Source organism: Sander vitreus, chromosome 10, assembly GCF_031162955.1.
Source record: "Sander vitreus isolate 19-12246 chromosome 10, sanVit1, whole genome shotgun sequence".
NCBI lineage: Eukaryota > Metazoa > Chordata > Actinopteri > Perciformes > Percidae > Sander > Sander vitreus.
Genome location: NC_135864.1, coordinates 4,215,928 through 4,234,745, shown reverse-complemented (window position 1 = coordinate 4,234,745; position 18,818 = coordinate 4,215,928). Strand labels below are relative to the sequence as shown.

Below are 18,818 nucleotides of genomic sequence, written 5' to 3'. Positions count from 1 at the left end.
TGAGTGTGCGTTAACAGGACACGTGTTTGTCAAGTTACTGGGTTTCATTACCATTCATGTGAGACCTAGTACACAAACACGCTCCTCAAGCTACACAGGCTCAACTGTTAAAAAAGACTACTTCACCTTTAAAATTACTATTTGTATATGAATAACTCAACCCTTGACCCTCTCCTGCCTCCATGGTGAATGAAGAACCTATGCTACTCATACCGAGCAATGGAAGTGTACGATTTTAGCGAGAAATAGATGTTGGAAAGTTCCGAGCATATGACTGGATAAATAAGACCTGAAATATACTGCGCGAGTTGTGTGCGAGTTCGATATAGTTTTCCTGTTATTAAGCGCAGCTGCTATTTACTTCAATTATGTGGAGGATTTACTCAGTTTTCTCCATCTGCTTATCATTTTATGACTTAAAAAAAAACAACAAAAAAAAAACAAAACACTACATTCATTTGTTGGCTGGGACCCGTTTTAAAGCGCCAGCTGGCATGCTGACTGACACTGCTCAATTTATTTAGTGAATGAACCCAATAAAAAATACAATAAAAGAAACTAGGCACACTGCAGAAGTAATTTCAAAAGCTTTACAGCAGCCAAGAAGGAAGCACAAAACAGACAGCAATCTCTTGTTTCTGCTCAGGACTGAAATAAAGGCGGTATGGGACTGCATCGGAATATAAGAGAGAGAAAAAAGATGGAAATCAGTATGCTGGTTTGAAGCCGGGGGACCAGGGAACGCTGCCTATCACGCAAGGCTGATCACAGCGCATCCTGCATTCATGAACAGTAACTAAACTGAGGGTAACTTTCACTTCGAGGAATTTTAAGTTAAGAAGGAAGTTAGGGTGCAGCAAGAAGGTCTTTGCTTCCTCTGTTTGTTCGTTTATGCATCCATTTATTGTGGGATGGTTTATTATTTAGTTTTGGGAGGATGCTGTCCAAAATACACTCCATCCTGGACAACTCCTCCCACCCACTCCACAATACACCGGTCAGTCTGAGGAGCACCTTCAGCGACAGACTCAGACACCCACGATGCACCACAGGATGTCGTTCCTGCCTGTGGCCATCAAACTATATAGCTCGGCTGACCCCAGATTGGGATTGGCAACCACTAGTCTAGCAGCTACAACACCTTTACCACTTTTATGTTGGAATTTAGGCATGATTTCTATCTCCTGCTTTCGTGCTATCAGTGCAACTTCAAGCTCATCATCAGGATATAGTTCTGAATTGGTCAAAGAAAGATCCCTTTTACACTTGAAATGACTAAAGATCACTGAATAATTAAATGGCAAGTACAAATGTAGCATTTCTGCAAAGTAATTATTTCATCTTATACTGAATCCAATGTAGTGTTCACACTACAGCCTTCCACCCACAGTAGGGTGAATCACTGTGATTCACTCTACTGTGGATGGAAGGCTGCATTATTTCACTGGCCGGTTGTTACTTACACGTGAAGATGACCAGGACGGTGCGGAGCAGTAGGTCGACGGCTTTCTCCCACCTCTGTGACACGCGAGCCAGTACTGGTGGTATGAGAATCTCTGCTGGCACGTAGAACTGCAGGGCGAAGGTGATGAAAATACCAAAAGAGTACAGCAGCTTCACCGCCTGGTACATCCTGGAAACAGGGATGGAGAGAGAGTCATTTGACAGAGAAAGAAAGAAAGAGTCACAGAAACGTGACCTAAACAGACTCAATGAAAAGTGTTGTGTGGCACAGTTACAGCCATAAAATACATTCTGGTAGTGCACTGAAATACAGCTAATCAAAAACCTTTCATAAAAAAGTGAACAAGCATCAACACAAGGCCTCACACTGCATGAATAAGATGCATCAAAAAACCTACTACAAGATGAAGAGGAGTCAATTAGTAGTTCTTGTGAAACAAGCAGCAGCCTAACAATCTTCTTCTGCACACTTTAAAAAAAAAAAAAAAAAGATGCTAGTAATTAAAGCCTTGGAGTTTTCAACCTCACTGAAAAGCAAATCTATTTCACTAATTAGCAACGTTGGTCCAATAACAGGAGGCATTTCAAAAGACGTCTATTACCAATCGCAGTGGAGATAGTAACAAGATAGTGAGAAAACAAATCCAATCGGAGTATTTGGTTTTACTAATGTTATCCCTAAATAAATTAGCTGAAGGAATAAAATGAGTACACATCATGCCTGAGCTTTTAACTCAGAGGGAGGAAGACGAATGGTGCAAATAAAGGCCCTCTTTGAACCAGACCTGAAGAGAGATTTGTCAGAAACTTAGTTTGCTCTGTGAAAGATAATTTGATAATCTGACCTATTTTATTTGCAATGTCTGGAAAGGAATGATTAGCCCCCCTGTCTGTATGTGCTGAGATCTGCCGGGAGCACACTACCAACTGACAGAGGATAATAATCCGAGGTGTTTGTACAGCAATTATACTATGATCTACTAGTCTCAATATTGATAACACCTTGTCTCAGTTCATGGAATGTGTTATATATAATGTTCGGAAAACCTGGGACTGGGGAGCTCTCTCCTGAAAGTGTTGTTTGTTTGTACATTTATGCAAGCAGCAAAGCCAAAATGCTGAGAACTGAGGAGTTAGCGTGGGTAGTGACAGCCACCAAAAATGTCATCCATTAACCTACTAGACAAGAGCCCATGGAAGAAACAGTGCCCTTGTTAATTCCCATTTGTGCAATATGTTTGGTATTTCTATCAGTCAAAGGTCGTTGGTGGCTACTCAACTAGGAGAAGTTGAGAACAAATCACATTTTCTTCTGTATCGTCCGTATTATGATGAGTTAAGAACGGCGATCTTACATGAAATGTCTGTCCATTATCCTGAAATATTCTGGTGCACGGATGATGACCAATTGGAGTGGTTGTTTAAATTCAATATTTAGAAGTTGGCGACTTTTGTTTCTAAAGCTTGGCACAAAAGACTAGGTTTATTTGTTGGTATTTGGTTACTTTGGCATCTGGTCTTTTGTCCTAGGTAATGGTGTTTTGTAAACCCGTGTGGGCTGGGCATATTTTATTGTATGCATGACACAATAATAAAATAAAAATATATTCATATATATTCATTCTATGCTCAAATACCTGGCCCCATGTTTGCTGAGTGATCATTCAATTAAAGGTCCCATGACATGGTGCTCTTTGGATGCTTTTATACAGACCTTAGTGGTCCCCTAATACTGTATCTGAAGTCTCTTTTATATAGCCCTTAGTGGTCCCCTAATACTGTATCTGAAGTCTCTTTTATATAGACCTTAGTGGTCCCCTAATACTGTATCTGAAGTCTCTTTTATATAGACCTTAGTGGTCCCCTAATACTGTATCTGAAGTCTCTTTTATATAGACCTTAGTGGTCCCCTAATACTGTATCTGAAGTCTCTTTTATATAGGCCTTAGTGGTCCCCTAATACTGTATCTGAAGTCTCTTTTATTTAGGCCTTAGTGGTCCCCTAATACTGTATCTGAAGTCTCTTTTATATAGGCCTTAGTGGTCCCCTAATACTGTATCTGAAGTCTCTTTTATATAGACCTTAGTGGTCCCCTAATACTGTATCTGAAGTCTCTTTTATATAGACCTTAGTGGTCCCCTAATACTGTATCTGAAGTCTCTTTTATATAGACCTTGGTGGTCCCCTAATACTGTATCTGAAGTCTCTTTTATATAGGCCTTAGTGGTCCCCTAATACTGTATCTGAAGTCTCTTTTATATAGACCTTAGTGATCCCCTAATACTGTATCTGAAGTCTCTTTTATATAGACCTTAGTGGTCCCCTAATACTGTATCTGAAGTCTCTTTTATATAGACCTTAGTGGTCCCCTAATACTGTATCTGAAGTCGCTTTCCTGAAATTCAGCCTTGGTGCAGAATTACAGCCACTAGAGCCAGTCCCACAATGAGCTTTCCTTAGGATGTGCCATTTCTGGGTCTGTAGCTTTAAAAGCTATTGAGAAGGAGAGAGGGGGGGCAAGGTGGAGGGTGGGGGTGTGGCCTTGACCAACTGCCACTTTGCTCATTTGAAAGCCATGATGTCTCTCTCTCATGGGTGGGCCAAATTCTCTGGTTGGGCAAAGCAGAGAAAGGGGAGGTAACCTTGCTCCATATAGAGGGTTTTCACCGATGTCACGTTCTGGGTGGTAACCTGGATGCGCGGCCATATTGGAGGCACTCGGTTTAAACAACTGAATGGAGTAATGGAGTATTGTGCACTTTGGATACTTTAATACTTTATGTCTAAACAACAGAAAAGCTCATCAAAACGCGTCCAAGATGCAAAGACATGGAAGGACTTGGACCACAAAAAAAGGCGCGATATTTTGAGAAATTACAGTTTACTGGCGGTGCAGATCCCTACAAGTTGGCTCCCTCTTCTTGGATCCATGGCGACCCGGTGATTCTTCCTTCAGTTGCATATCCCGATATAGTCAACTACCTGGTTTTCTCGCCGAGCCCATACACAGCGGAAGACCTTAAATCCTACAAAGGTTTAGAGGCTTATAACCAGATGGTGTGTGGATGGGTGAGGGAGACGCAGTATCAAGTCATTAACGACTGTTGTGTTGTGAAGGCCAAAGTAAGTAATGCAATAACATCTTTAATCAACCTAACCTTAACTGTATGATATCATTGTGATACTCAAGGTGTAGCCAAGTGACTCTCAATAGTTTTTGCCAACCACAAGCACCTCCTTTCCTCTGATAACTTCTGACATTCCTCTCCCTGGTTTTTAATAACTTTTGGAAGTCGACAATATTCCAAATGTTTTTCTCGTTCTGACCTATTGGTACAACCTAAAACACGGCAATAATTAACCATTTTCCTTAACGCCGTTCGGGCTCTACTTCAGTGCCTGTGCTTTGTTGTGATGCGGAGTACCTCCAACATGGCGACTTCGGGTCTGATGACACGCCTGATGACGCACCATGAAAACCCTCTGAGCTCTCGAGAACCCTTTTGCAATTATGTAAGCACATAATGTAATCTGAAAACTGCTGCCCTGCTTAAAAAAACAATGCAACTGATCTCAGCTGGTATTCTGTATGCAATGGAGTGGAAATTTCTAAGTGACCCCAAACCTTTGACCGGTAGTGTATGAGACGAGAAAGAATACAGTTTGTTGTTGTTTGTATTCTTTAACTATATCTGTACCTTTTTTTTTTTATTTAAGATTGCCATCTATTTGTAATCCAGGGAGTGTTGATGCTATCTTACCAGCAGTTTGGCAGGTTGAGTGTGATGCTCCCTCCTATGTGCTCTCCAAAGCACATATATCCTATGGTACCAAGGCTGATGTAAAGGAAGGTGACGATGCCCATCCCCAAATACAGAACCGGGATGAAACTCTGGGGCCTCTGCATCTTGTTCTCCAGGGGAAGAACCTGCCGACCCCAAGAGACAAAGACACAACCAGACCGTCAGTAGGACAACAGACCAAAATACATGTATGATTCATGCGTCATCCTCTCCTTTAACATTCAAACAACGTTAGAGGTAGCAGTCCAAACACTTAAAAAAAAAAAAAAAAAAAGGAGGGAAATGTCTTCATGTTCCTGAGTTTTTCATTTTTTTAAATGTCACTTTCTCTCATGCTGTGATATATATTGGTTTGTTTATGCAAGTTATAATGAAAGCTAAAATGGTGTTGACATTTCAGAAAAAGGGCACGCAATATATTGAACACAGTAATGTTCTCTCAGCGGTCCGGATGCTGTTAATTGAATACCAATGAAGAATTCTCTTCTGCAGAACTATCTGAGCAGTGCACGTCAAAGCACTAAATAAAACAAGATAAAAATAAATAACTAAATAATCCGTTCTGTTGATACGGTGTCCTCATTATTGTTGAGCAGTTCAGAAACACTTAAACATTAGATGTTCCGCTCCAGCTTAAAGAAACCGTGAGACATCATGTTAAATCATGTTTAGGCTGCTCAGCAAGATGACCCCTTCCTCACAACAAATACGCCAACTCTGCCCACCTCATTTGCATATTGAAATCCGATCCTAATGTGGACCGCATGGAGATAACGAACGCTTATAATACCAGGTGTGAATGTAAAAAAAAAAACCTGATCAGATGCCATAATCCAGATAATGCATCCAGATCCACATTCCATGTTAATTACAGGTGTAAATGGGCTTTAACTGTTCAGAGGTTAATGTGTTTGTCCCTTGCTTTATCTTTAGTAATCATCAGTCCGTCACGTACCACTCCGATCCCTTCAAAGGCAAAGATGGCCGTCCCAAAGAAGAGAGGGTAGTCTTTAGCCCTGCCCACGTATGGCAGATTGATGGGGTATGTGATGTTCTGCAGGACAGAAAGAGAGAAAAAAAACATGAACATTAACTCTACATTCCCATCCCAGACGGTCTGATTAGTCATTTCTGAATACCAGACTACTGTTCCCACATCTGATCATATCATATTTGCAGTCCATTTGGATCATTTGTAATCAAATGAATTAACAACGCCTTGTGCCGAGAGGACACGACTCCTTGGGCCCGTTGGACTTGTTTATTAGCCAAGGCTTGCAAATTACATTAGCTTGTGATAAAAGAATTGAATGTGATTAGGGTCTTTGATAAGTAGCTGTGAAATAAGCAGGATATTATAAAAGGGAACCGTCATTACTGCAAAATACATCCAGGTGGGAGAATAAGAGGAAATGTAATGTAATGTTTGGCACACTGCAGCTGCTGACACTGGCTTTGCTGTATATTTTTATACATTATACTATAATATTATACTCTAAAAATGAAGGCTACCAGGATGAGCCTTAAAACCATGATGAGGCTGTAAGAACCACATTAAGAAAAAAGAAAGATGCTCTAGATTTCCCCCAAACGTCTTGCTCAAGTGATTTACCAGCTACATAAACACCTTACCGGGCCAGATATATCACTTTGTGCTGAATCTTTCTGAGATTTCTGATGCAGGAAATTGATTTTTTTTTTTTTTTTTTTAAGGCAAGGCTGTTTCTCAGGGAACACAACCGCTGGGCATAAAACAGGAAAACAGATAATCTGGAGACTCGGTCCTGTTTTTTGAGGACAGTGGTGAGTTGCTCACAACAACCTCAGAAGCCAATGAAGTAGAAACAGAGAGGCAGATTATGACACACAAAGTGGGGGGGATGGTTGTAAACCTAGATGAAGAAAAGATCACGTTAGATTATTGCTTCATATGCAGTCAATAAAAACCGTCCGCTATTCACAGATTTCAGGCCTGTAGACAATTAATCTCTACCTAATATACCACAGAGTTTACTAAATTGTAGGATATGTAGTGATCACTTGGGTGTCAATCCCAAAGTACACTTTTATTGTTTGTAGAAACAGATCCGGACAAATGTTCTGCATTTTTATCAGCCTGTTGGGAGGTCAGTTTTGGCTTCCTCTATTTTCAAATGTATAGATCTGTATTAGTTACAGTGTTTTCCCTAAGTTTGTGGAAGACTTAGATGCATGTATTTCACATGATTTTGGACCATTATTATTATCATATCTGTCTAAAATGCTTAAAAAAACTAAAGCAGATAATAAATAAATAAATAAATAATAAGCTTAAAGACAAAACTTGCTAAAGAAGTCCACTGGGGACCGTCTACAATCATTAGATCTGAGAAAAGCCATTCAATTAGTGTTGACGCTCACATTGATTTTTACATTCATTTTTTTTTCCCAAAATGGCTCGGGTGCTGCACCTACGCTTTAGAAAGGTAGGGAAACCTCCACAAGTGTTTTCTTTAATGAAGTCAGAAAATCTGAAGATCAGAAAGAGAGATGAGATGAAGCTGGTGTTTTACCGTGAGCGAGTAGAAGTAGATGAGGATCAAGCTGGCGCTCATGACCAGGTTCGCCACCAGAGAGAGGGGAGCCAGGTACCTGAGGTCGGGGGTGAACACCAGCAGGATGAGGGCAGGCAGGAAGCAGAGCATGTAGAGGCGGGAGTCGAAGCTTGGCACCAGGACCTGGGTCTGGTTGGTGTGGTTCATGTGGCAGTTGAAGGTGGTGGCGTTGGCTGCCTCTACCACCTAGTGAAGGCACGGGTGGAGGGGAGCACAGAGAAATGAGTACGTTTCTGCTAAAAAAAAATTGGTGCCTGAAGATATTTTTTATGAGGAACTCTTCTAAGGATCGAACGATGCTGGTTTTTCAGGGCCGATACTGATTATTAGTAGTTAATGAAACCGATAACCGATATTTGGAACCAATGTGCATTTACAGTGAAAATGAAAATCTTTAGGTCAAAATTAAGATTTTGGGTGGCCGGTTAGCTTAGTTGGTAGAGCGGGCGCACATGTGCAGAAGTTTGTTCCTCGACGCAGAAGGTCCAGGGTTCAAATCCAACCTGTGATGGTTTTCCTGCATGTGTTCCCCCCTCCCTCTCCCCTTTCATATCTCAGCTTTCCTCTCTAATAAACACAGAGCTGCACATTTTACCAGCCAATAGAGTTCCTTTTTTTTTTTTTTTTGGGCTGGTGAGTGAAGCAAATCTACCAGCCACCTGCATATTTTACAAGCGTTTGGCTAGTAGATGGTGCTAATTTTTGGACCCTGCAGGTATGTCAGTGGGATTGACATTCTCAGTGCTCAACAGTTCTTGGTTTATTTTCTTATCCAGCAATGAATTCAGATAATCCCTTTCCACAGAGTCTATCTATGAAATCTATCACAGGTTACACCCGAGGGAAGACGTTGTGTTCTGTTTATTTATAGCCTCAGAGACCTAGGCGCCGATTGGTAGAAAGTACACTTGAGGTGAAATACGTTCTTAGCTTTTGGCTTAAAAATTCAAATCTCCACCACTGATGTCGCAAATATGCGATATGATTTTAATATTTTTATGATTCACTGGGTTTTGTTTTCCATTTTGTCTTATTTTCCATTATTATGGCACTTTATCCCAGTTTCTATGTTTATTCTAGGTCTATTTTTCCCTTATTGTAAAGCACTTTGTGCTGCATTTCTTGTATGAAAAGGCACTATACAAATAAAGTTCATTATTATTAATATTAATTATATTACAAGTGATATCTTTACTGTGCCTTTTTGTTTTGACAGAAAGTCAAACAAAAGTATTTTCTGTAACTTGCAATGACATAAACTAAACTCTGCAAGTGGTCCTGGAGAAATGTCTTACATGATGAACAGATTATCAAAATGGTCATCGACTAAGTTTCAGTTTCTGTAATAATTACTTATCAATCATTCAGCTAAGTATTTCAGGAACAACATAACCACTAACTCCCCAAAAACTTTGATTGTTTCAATGAAATCTACTCAGTGTTGCTCATTCTGCCTGGTGAGGCTGATGTAGGAGCTGAGGAAAGGAGACGTCCATAGTAGACAGACACCTCCATCTAGTGGTAAGAAAGTGTACTACACAAATAAAGTCTATCCAGGACCACACTTGCAGACACTAGCCTTCAATCACAGGTCAGATGTTTCAAGCATTTAGTCAGTGTGACTTTCAGTGAGGTAAACAGTAAAGTTCCCAGATCTCCAACTACGATATGGACTCAATTGGTGGCAATAAGGTCAGCGGTCAAACTTCACGACAATCATAGACAAAACGACAGCTATATGGAGAAATGCTTGGGTAGAAGAAACCGAAATGTCAAAAGAGATTTGTATCAAAGTAATTGGAAAGAAGTTCAAATCCTCTAAAGCTGTATTTGGTTTTGTTTCTATTTCCCCCTATTTCACCCATGCAGTAGAAATGTATGTGGAGCATTACCAGTGCATGCTGTTGCATGTTTAACAATTGTTAGAGTTTTTTTGAGATTAGTTTTTGGGGTTTATTTCAATGTATTCTATAAACTGTGCTGCATGTAAATCCTCTCTCCGTTATCCCTCTACTGCTAGTGACCTATTTATTGGTATGTGTAAACACTGAAACCTTCTCACTCTCTCTGTGAGTACATGGACATACATCCTACTGGAACATAGGGTCAGTTTCAGCAAATATGACAGAAAGTTAGTTTTATAAGTCTTACCTACTGCACCTTTAAGAGTAAACGGAAACGGCTTCACAACTTTAGATTTGCGCTCATGTATTGGGCCGTGTAAACACTATAGATTTATTTGGATGTTTAGAGCGGTGCAGGGTCAAAGGTCAGAAGACACAGCAGTCTGTAAGTTATGCTGACACAGCAAACAATCTCACGACGTGGTTTGACAAGCAGTCGACAACTATTACATAGGGATGCAATGATCCGATACTGATATCGGGCCAATAGCGACTCAAAAAGCTGGATCAGGTGTCAGTGCCATTGACATTCAATGATGGTTCAATGATCTATTCAATTCTATGTTTATGTACCATGTTCATTATACAGTGACATTTTAATTCCTGTTTAAGTTTTGCCCATTTGTTGCTGCGTTTAAAAGGTTTACACTTGAGTTGAAATTCCTGTTCATTTTGAAGATGTTTGGGCACCTGGGTAGCTTTACTCCTCGACACAGCGGCCGCAGGTTCGACTCCGCCCTGCAACCCATTCCTGCATGTCATTCCCCCTCTCGCTCCCCTTTTATGTCTTCAGCTGTCCTGTATAATTAAAAGGCCTAAAAATGCCCCAAAAATAATCTTTAAAAACATTTTTTGAAGAAGCTGTTTTGCAAAGTTGCTGGTGCACAATTTTTTTATTTAAATAATAAATAATTTAGTGAATTAAAATATTTATGTTCGTTTGTAAGATTTTTATTAACAAAGTTAGGAAAGCAATGTTTAAGTCGAGCCTGATGTTGCCTTTCACATAAAACAATGACCCTAGACACTTCTACACAATAAGGCATTGACCGAACACTGGTGTCAGATATCGGCGTGTCAGATATATGAAAAAGTTGGATCGGCGCAGGGCGCAAAATTAACTTTTTTGTCCACCAGCAAAATACGTAGTGAACGTTCAAATTTTACCAGCCACTCATTAGATTGCTATTGTTTCTTGGCTGCTGAGTGAAGGAAATATACCAGCCACTTGCATATGTTGCCAGCATGTGGCTGGCGGATAGTGCTACAGTAACTCTGTACCCTGGGAGCATCCCTACTATTAGACACATGTAAACCAGAGAAGTCATCGTGTTTTGTCAGTTTTGGTTTTTGAATAAAGATTTCATTTCAATTTTAGGAAAACCATGTCAGTTAATGCCTTAAAATTGATGATTACTGTGTGTGTGTGTGTGTGTGTGTGTGGGGGGGGGTGTGTGTTCAGGACCTGCTTGATATTGTCACTAAGGAAGACAAAGTAGACGCAGCAGAAGCCCAGCTGGGTGATAATTAGAAACACGTTCACCGTTTGTCTGAGTGAGACAGAGAGAGAGAGACAGACAGAGGGAGGGAGAGAGGGAAGGAGGGAGGGAGAGAGGGAAGGAGGGAGAGAAGGAGAGAAGGAGGGAGGGAGGGAGAGAGGGAGAGAGGGAGAAAGGGAGGGAGAGAGGGAAGGAGGGAGGGAGAGAGAGAAGGAGAGAGGGAGGGAAGGAGGGAGAGAAGGAGGGAGGGAGAGAAGGAGAAAGGGAGGGAGAGAGGGAAGGAGGGAGGGAGAGAGGGAAGGAGGGAGAGAAGGAGAGAAGGAGGGAGGGAGGGAGGGAGAGAGAGAGGGAGAAAGGGAGGGAGAGAGGGAAGGAGGGAGGGAGAGAGAGAAGGAGGGAGGGAGAGAGAGAGGGAAGGAGGGAGAGAAGGAGGGAGGGAGAGAAGGAGAAAGGGAGGGAGAGAGGGAGGGAGGGAGAGAGAGAAGGAGGGAGGGAGAGAGAGAAGGAGGGAGGGAGAGAGGGAGGGAGAGAGGGAGGGAGGGACGGAGGGAGAGAAGGAGGGAGGGAGGGAGGGAGAGAGGGAGGGAGAGAAGGAGAAAGGGAGGGAGAGAGGGAAGGAGGGAGGGAGAGAGAGGGAGAGAGGGAAGGAGGGAGGAGGGAGGGAGGGAGGGAGAGAGGGAAGGAGGGAGGGAAGGAGGGAGGGAGGAAGAGAGAGAAGGAAGAGAGGGAAGGAGGGAGAGAGGGAGAGAGGAAGAGAGGGAAGGAGGGAGGGAGAGAGGGAGAGAGGAGGTTGGACAAAAGGTAAGAATGCTTACAGAGTAAATATTGAGACTGAATAACTATGTTCTCATATAATAGACAGGAAACACTTTTGTCTCTACATCAATATCCCTTTTTGTGCAATTTCGGCACTAAACACCGTCTCAATTTTACTGAGAATCAATACCAAATTATAGCAAGATAGGATATATAAGGACCTATAAAAGAGCACATTACCGACTTTACTTTATACAATTGAGAGTTCAATGTTTGCACCATAATTATATTTCATAGTGGAGGAGCGTCTGAAACACTATATTTACCCTTATGAGACCAAAACTCTTCACTGAACTGATACATTAGGCCTTCAAAATAAGATAACTTGCTATAATATGTTATTACTGAATACATTTTCATAATATGGTGTTAAAAAAAACAACAACTTAGAAATGGACCCTATGATACAACTGTATGCTGGTGACATGAATCTCTAAACTCAGTAGGTGAAACATTTGTCTTACTTTCCCCACTGTGAGTGTCTCCTCAGCCAGGACACGTTTTCCATCCCGTACTGCACCACCTCTCCGTAGGTCAGAGACGGCCTGTTCATCCTGGACAGGGAAATAAATGTACACCTTTTGAACTGACATTGCATTGGTCTGTTTGGATCAAATTCTCTCTTGGGGGAAAAGACACTGCAACTGAGACAACCTCTGAAGTAGGTGTGGGAATCAGCAGAGGCCCCGCGATACGACGTCATTGCAATTTTTTTTACATAATACAACTTTGTCAATAAATGAATAAATGCCTCCGTTTGTTCATCATACTTCAATTTTATTATTTCTTTGATTATTCTAGTACCAAAAAGTTAAGCTTTAGTGCATAGCTTTTTGAGATTAATGAACGTCGGTTACATTCAAGCCATTGCCAAATGAGTTGCTACAAAGCTAATTAAGCCCATCAGCTCCACACAACTCTCTCTGGATTTCTCAGTATGACTATGTTCAGAAGATTGTGGCGTCCGGTGACTTTCCCGCGCAGAAACTCGAGTGAAAATAATTACCTCTTCTGAAGAGTCCATCGTGTTATTTTAATCCTCCGTGTCCTCCTTGGCTACTAGTAACTTTGTGGAGGAGGGGTGGGGGGCTGTGCGCGATCACGGAAGGCTTGTATCATGTGGACGCGCCGACAGTGTTGTTGTCGTTACTTAGAATTCCTCACGGGGGCGACAGAAACTACGCACTATAGCTTTAAGTTCTCATGTGCAATTTATATGATAAAAGATCGATACTTGGCGTCCGTGTATGAATACAGTATTGCCACGGAAAATATTGCGATTCCTATGCTGTATGGTTCCCCCCCCACTCTGAACACAGATCTCCTTCTGCGTTACTATTTAGGTATTGTGCATTTTTTCAATCTCCTTTTATTCGAAGAGGGGGGCTGCTGAATTTGTTTTTACAGGCATTCACACACATTGGAGGCAGCCTAGTAAAACCATTAAAAGCCTAAAACGAAAATGAAAGTCACAAGAAAACTCCTTGCAGGGAAGTAAGATCAGATAGGCATGACATTATGAAACAAAAAACTGCCGTTAAAGTAAAATAAAAAAAAATAAAAAGCCTCATTACAGCTGCTAAGAATAGAAAAAACAGACGGGTTGGGGAAGAAAGTAAAACAGCTAATAATGGGTAGAGGTGGAAACCAAATCTTTTCCCATCCATATGTGGATTGATAACTACATAATTATAGGCTTAGTAAATGTAACATGTGACTCCTGCATATCTATGAGGGAACAAGAGGAAGTGATGACTCTGACTCTGCAATAAAGAAACCTAAAGAAACAGGAAGAGCAGCATTTTTCCCATGAGTGTCTTTTCACTATATTTTGATATTAATGTATTGCCAGCGTGGTGGCCCACCGGGCCTAAGATGTCCCCCCCCACCAGGCCTAAGCCACTGGGAATTATTTGTTAATGCATTTTAAGATGTTTACAGGGGTTGTTTTTTTTTTACGGCTTGGTTGGAAATGTAGTCATATTTTCAAATGTCCTGTTAGCTTTTAGCACTGACTTAATGTAGGGCCACATGAAATCTGTCTTATAGCTTATTTAAATTCTCAATTTTGCAATTCCGTCCATGATTCTGTTATCACAGAAACTATTGGGCTCTACATAAATGGTTTTGTAGAAGCTGTGTCTGAGGCTTGTTGTGAAAGCTCTTCATTCATGCTCCCTATCTGCTTAATCCTCTTTGGCGTGGCAGCGCGGGACGGGTGTATGTCCCTGCATGAACGGGGCAGAAGGGCGGGTTGACTTGGCAGCAACTGCAGCACACACTAATGGAAATCTGATAATGTGTTAAAGTGCAAACACACTAACAGCTGTAAAACAGATAATGCATCCTACTCGAGGGGGGGGGGAGATGCATTTTCACAATGCTTCGTGAATATCAATATAAATGTGGATAGATTACAACCGGTTGAGATAAAAAAAATGAATCTACTTTTTAATTCAGACTTAATTTATTTATTTGAAGAGATTTTTTTGTCGTTACTTAGATATTTTGATGTGGGATTTAAAAAAAAGAAATCTAATTTTTAATTTGTCATTTCATATTTTTATATTTGAGATAAAATACAGTTTCAGTTGCTAAGAGGACACATTCTCATTCTGTTAAAACATACTGAGAAAATGGCATCGTGAACTTAAGATCTGAATCGTATCGAATGGGGAGTTGATGTATCGTTACATCCCGACTCAGGGGTTTATTGCCTCAATGGATCAGTTATATAATCTGAGGGTTTCAAGTAGGGAGTGGTGACAACATTTACAGCACCACCTCTGATTGGTGGAGCTCGTCATGGTTACATTACGTCTGTGTGTGTGGGTACAAAACTCGGACTCGGTGCCCATGTGCTGTTAAATTACACAGCAGAAAAGGGTGGAGAGACACGCCAAATAGAGTGTACTCTGTCAACCGGCCACAACAAACAAGTCACTGTTGGCACAGTGGTTAGCTAAGTGACAACGAAAACAGAGCAAAAGCTGTGGTTTTACAGCGCATAAGGCGTTACATTATTTGGCAGGAACAAGTCACAGCAGCCCTGCTGTGGGGGGATAAAGGTAGAGAAAAACTATCTTCATGGTTCTTTTTGGAAAGAAACAATTGCAGCTACAGGGGAAAACTTAATAATGTAAAACCCCATGGAGAGAGAGTTTCAATTAAAGCCACTTTATGTCAACCTGCCTTTTCTTTCTCCAGTTTAGTGAAACGTTTTCTAGATTTCCCCCCAAAAAAGGAAAGGTGCTACCCCTTGAGAAGAGAGAACTTAATGAGCTAGACTGCATTACAGCAATATTGGATTTACAGGATTTGACACACACACACTTTATCTATAAAATGTTCCTCATTTGAATTTCAAGATAATGCAATTTATTTCAGGATCTGAAACCCCTCTAAGTGGATTATATGTCTAGCTGGACAGAGCACTGGCATTATTGTGAGAGAAAGAGAGCATGTTGAGACAAAAAAAGTCAAGACTGTGGCTGCATTGCATTGTGGTCTATTAAAAAGGACTTTCAAGGTGTTACTTACTTTACACTTAGGTGGTGGGAACATTTCACAAGCACCTGCATACAGTTGATCGCGACGACGCCCATACACAGCAGGCTGATAGGGCCGAGCTGGAAAGGCAAAGAGACAGACAGACAGACAGACAGACAGACAGACAGACAGACAGACAGACAGACAGACAGAGGAGGGAAGTAGAGTCAGGTGATTCATTTATTTAATCTTTGCATTACTGTTGGAGCACAATATTAACTTTAAAAATAAATGACACATTTCATGCAAAGTTACAACATAATATTTGGTCCCATTTTCTTTCATATCAGCAGTTGCTGTCGCACCAATGTGCATGTTTTGTAAAACAAAGGTGCTTTACATTATGGAGGAAATTCCTTCAGGGCTAAGGAGTGAAAAAAAAAGGCATGAAGAAAAGGGGGGGGGGTGATATTTGACATGAGCCTCCACCTCCTGTACCAAATAGTTTATATAACAACTTCACTTTTTGTCCACCATTCTTTTTTGGAAAATCAACACAAAGTCAAGTGCATTTATAATCTTAAAAACATTTTCAATTCGTAACTTCTTTTTCTACCTGAGCCTTCACTTCATCTGTACCACTTAATGGCGCGTGACCATTCTGGACTCTGGATTCTGTCCGTGCAGATAGGCGCTCATAGAACGCCGCGCCTATCACACAACCACCACGATATTTCCATTTGGTGCAACATGTAAATGTTTTCACACCGCAAACCACAGCTCTCTAACCAATCCTGTGAACAAAAGGGTCACAGCTCGGGGGGAAGAAATGCAACTAGAACATCAGAAATACCCGTGAAGAAATCAAATAAAGAAGGTGAAAATGGCGGCTGAAAATAACAGCATTCTAATTTTAATCAACTCAACGTTTTCGTTAGACGTCGCATACGAGCATGTGTGCAGGGTTGCACACATGTCAAACACTGACGCCCTAACTCGCTACCAGCAGGTAGTAAATAATCTGTCTCAAACTTCTGTTGAGCTCTCCTTGGATCATTAGTAATGTTGTACTAATTACATTAGGGTCAGCCGGTGGAACAAGTGCAGGTATTCAGGTACCTGGGCACAGAAATAGACACTTCCCTGTCCTTCTACCAACACACAGACACAACATACACAAAAGCACACTTGCTCAGAAAACTCTGAACTTTTCAGATCAGCAAGGACGTGTTAACTTTGTTTTACCGCTCCCTCATTCAATCAGTGCTCACTTTCAATCTCTCTTCTCACTTTCAATATACAACCAACTCACCATCAAACACAAAACAAGGCTCTCACGTATAGTGAATCACGCTGCCAAAATAACTCCCCCCCCCCCCCAATCTGAGCTGTACAGCCGCTAGGTGATCAGGAAAGCCAACCTGATCACAGAGGATCCGTTATAATCACCATATCTGTGTCTAAAACGTTGGAAAAGCTCGAGCAGATAATAAATAACAACCAAAAAGCTTAAAGACAAAACTTGCTAAAGAAGTCCAACTCCGATCATTAGATCTGACACAAGTCTTTTAGTTAGTCTGATGCTTTTTTTTCGCTGCTTTTGGGTCCCGTTTCCATCGGGCTTAGGTGCTGACAAAAACGGCTCGGGTGCTGCACCGAAGACTTGTAACGGTAGGGAAAACCCTGCTTTACCTGACAACCACAATATATTTTCCACAAAACAAATAAAGCAAAAAAAAAAAAAATGCTCACTGTACAACACTAGCCTGACTACATCTGTATACTGCCATGATAATTGGACTGGTATGGGAGCAGAATCTAATTTTGTGTCTCCAGACCGCTCATGTGACCGCGTGTGATCAGATAATAAACTCTGTGTGTACTTACCACCAGGCCGGCATTCTTGACTGCCAGAGGCAGACCCAGCAGCCCAGTGCCGATGTTCCCTTTCAGAAGGTGAATAAGAGTCTGACAAAAACTGGAGGGGAAAAAAAGTGATTTCTGCAATTAGAAACAGGCCATCTACATTTTAATTACAACTATTTAGACAGTGTTGTTACTGACTGATGTTCTTATATTGCCTTTATTTTTTACAAAAAGAGAACCTTTTTGTTATATTTGTTTCATTGTTTTAAACAGCATCCACAGGCCCTTTCTTTCCTTTATAGTTTATAGAGCTGGGTCGTAACACAAAAGGGCCCTATTTTAATGATCTAAGCGGCGTGAAGCGCCTGGCGCAGGTGCGTTTAGGGCGTGTACGAATCCACTGTTGCTAGTTTAACGGCAGAAAAATGGGTCTGTGCACCGGGCATGGTTCAAAAGGGTTGTACTTAGTGTCTTCATTAATTCATAGGTGTGTTTTGGGCGTAACATGCAATAAACAAATAAAATAAAGTGTCATCTCCCATTCTCTTTAAAAGCCAGGCGCGTTTAGACCTTGGAGCATTGCTGTTATGATGGAGGATTTGCTGAGCAGGAAGGAGAGATTTTCAGGAGAAGAAACTGATCTGCTCGTGTGTGAAGTGAAAGCGCGCGAGCAGATCATATCATAATACTATTTCACATTGTAATATTTGTATTTTTAATACAAATAGTTTGGATGTTTGTGTGCTCCTGCGCTTCTCTGTGTTGTGTAACAAACATAGTGTGCGCGCGCTGTGCAACACACACAATACAACACAGACAGCAGTCAACACGTATAACGAGAGAAGAGCACAGGTACATGGCGGAATAAGAAAGGGAGAGTGCATATCAGATTTTGGAATACTTACGAGGTTCCCGCCCGTCCTCCAATCCTCTCATAGTCACGTTGGGGTCTGGTAGGTCCTGGAGGAGAGGGACAAAGTGCATCCATTTCTGAGGGAATTGGGTCCGAGAATAAAGAAGCTGAGGCGAAGGACAGAAGGGAGAAGAGAGGGCAAAGACGAGAATATGTGAGGCCCTTTGTCGCATGTCACCAAAATGAACTCATGAAGTTAATGAGTTATCATCCTGCAACTACTTTCTTAAAAACATTCCAAATGGGATAGACACAATGGCCCTCATTTATCAACCCAACGTAGAAACCAGCGCAGATATGAGCGCAGAAATCATCTTATGACAGGCTTCACGTGTGTCCTCTATAAGAGCCAGATCTGCCATTGCTAATAAGTGATCAACTGATGACTTCTCCTTCTCCTGTTGAACTGATTACATGCTGCACCGCAAGTCCACACTGACTCGAAAACCTGCGTACACGAGTTCAGACC

The 18,818-nt window shown here is 41.4% G+C and overlaps 1 protein-coding gene across 4 annotated transcripts in view; it reads right to left on the bottom strand.

Annotated features, from left to right (window-relative positions):
• slc36a1 (solute carrier family 36 member 1) overlaps positions 1-18,818 on the bottom strand; it is a 50,003-nt gene that overhangs the window by 23,246 nt on the left and 7,939 nt on the right. For 2 of the 4 annotated variants that reach the window (XM_078260018.1, XM_078260019.1), the window contains 9 exons: positions 18,342-18,456; positions 17,458-17,548; positions 15,622-15,710; positions 12,546-12,635; positions 11,232-11,316; positions 7,821-8,048; positions 6,224-6,322; positions 5,227-5,393; positions 1,464-1,633 (listed from right to left, as the gene is read on the bottom strand). In XM_078260018.1, coding sequence (XP_078116144.1) covers positions 1,464-1,633; positions 5,227-5,393; positions 6,224-6,322; positions 7,821-8,048; positions 11,232-11,316; positions 12,546-12,635; positions 15,622-15,710; positions 17,458-17,548; positions 18,342-18,456 — 1,134 coding nt within the window. Of the gene's footprint in view, positions 1-1,463; positions 1,634-5,226; positions 5,394-6,223; positions 6,323-7,820; positions 8,049-11,231; positions 11,317-12,545; positions 12,636-15,621; positions 15,711-17,457; positions 17,549-18,341; positions 18,457-18,818 lie in introns of those variants that run through there. The other 2 variants (XM_078260020.1, XM_078260022.1) reach the window with 2 other exon arrangements.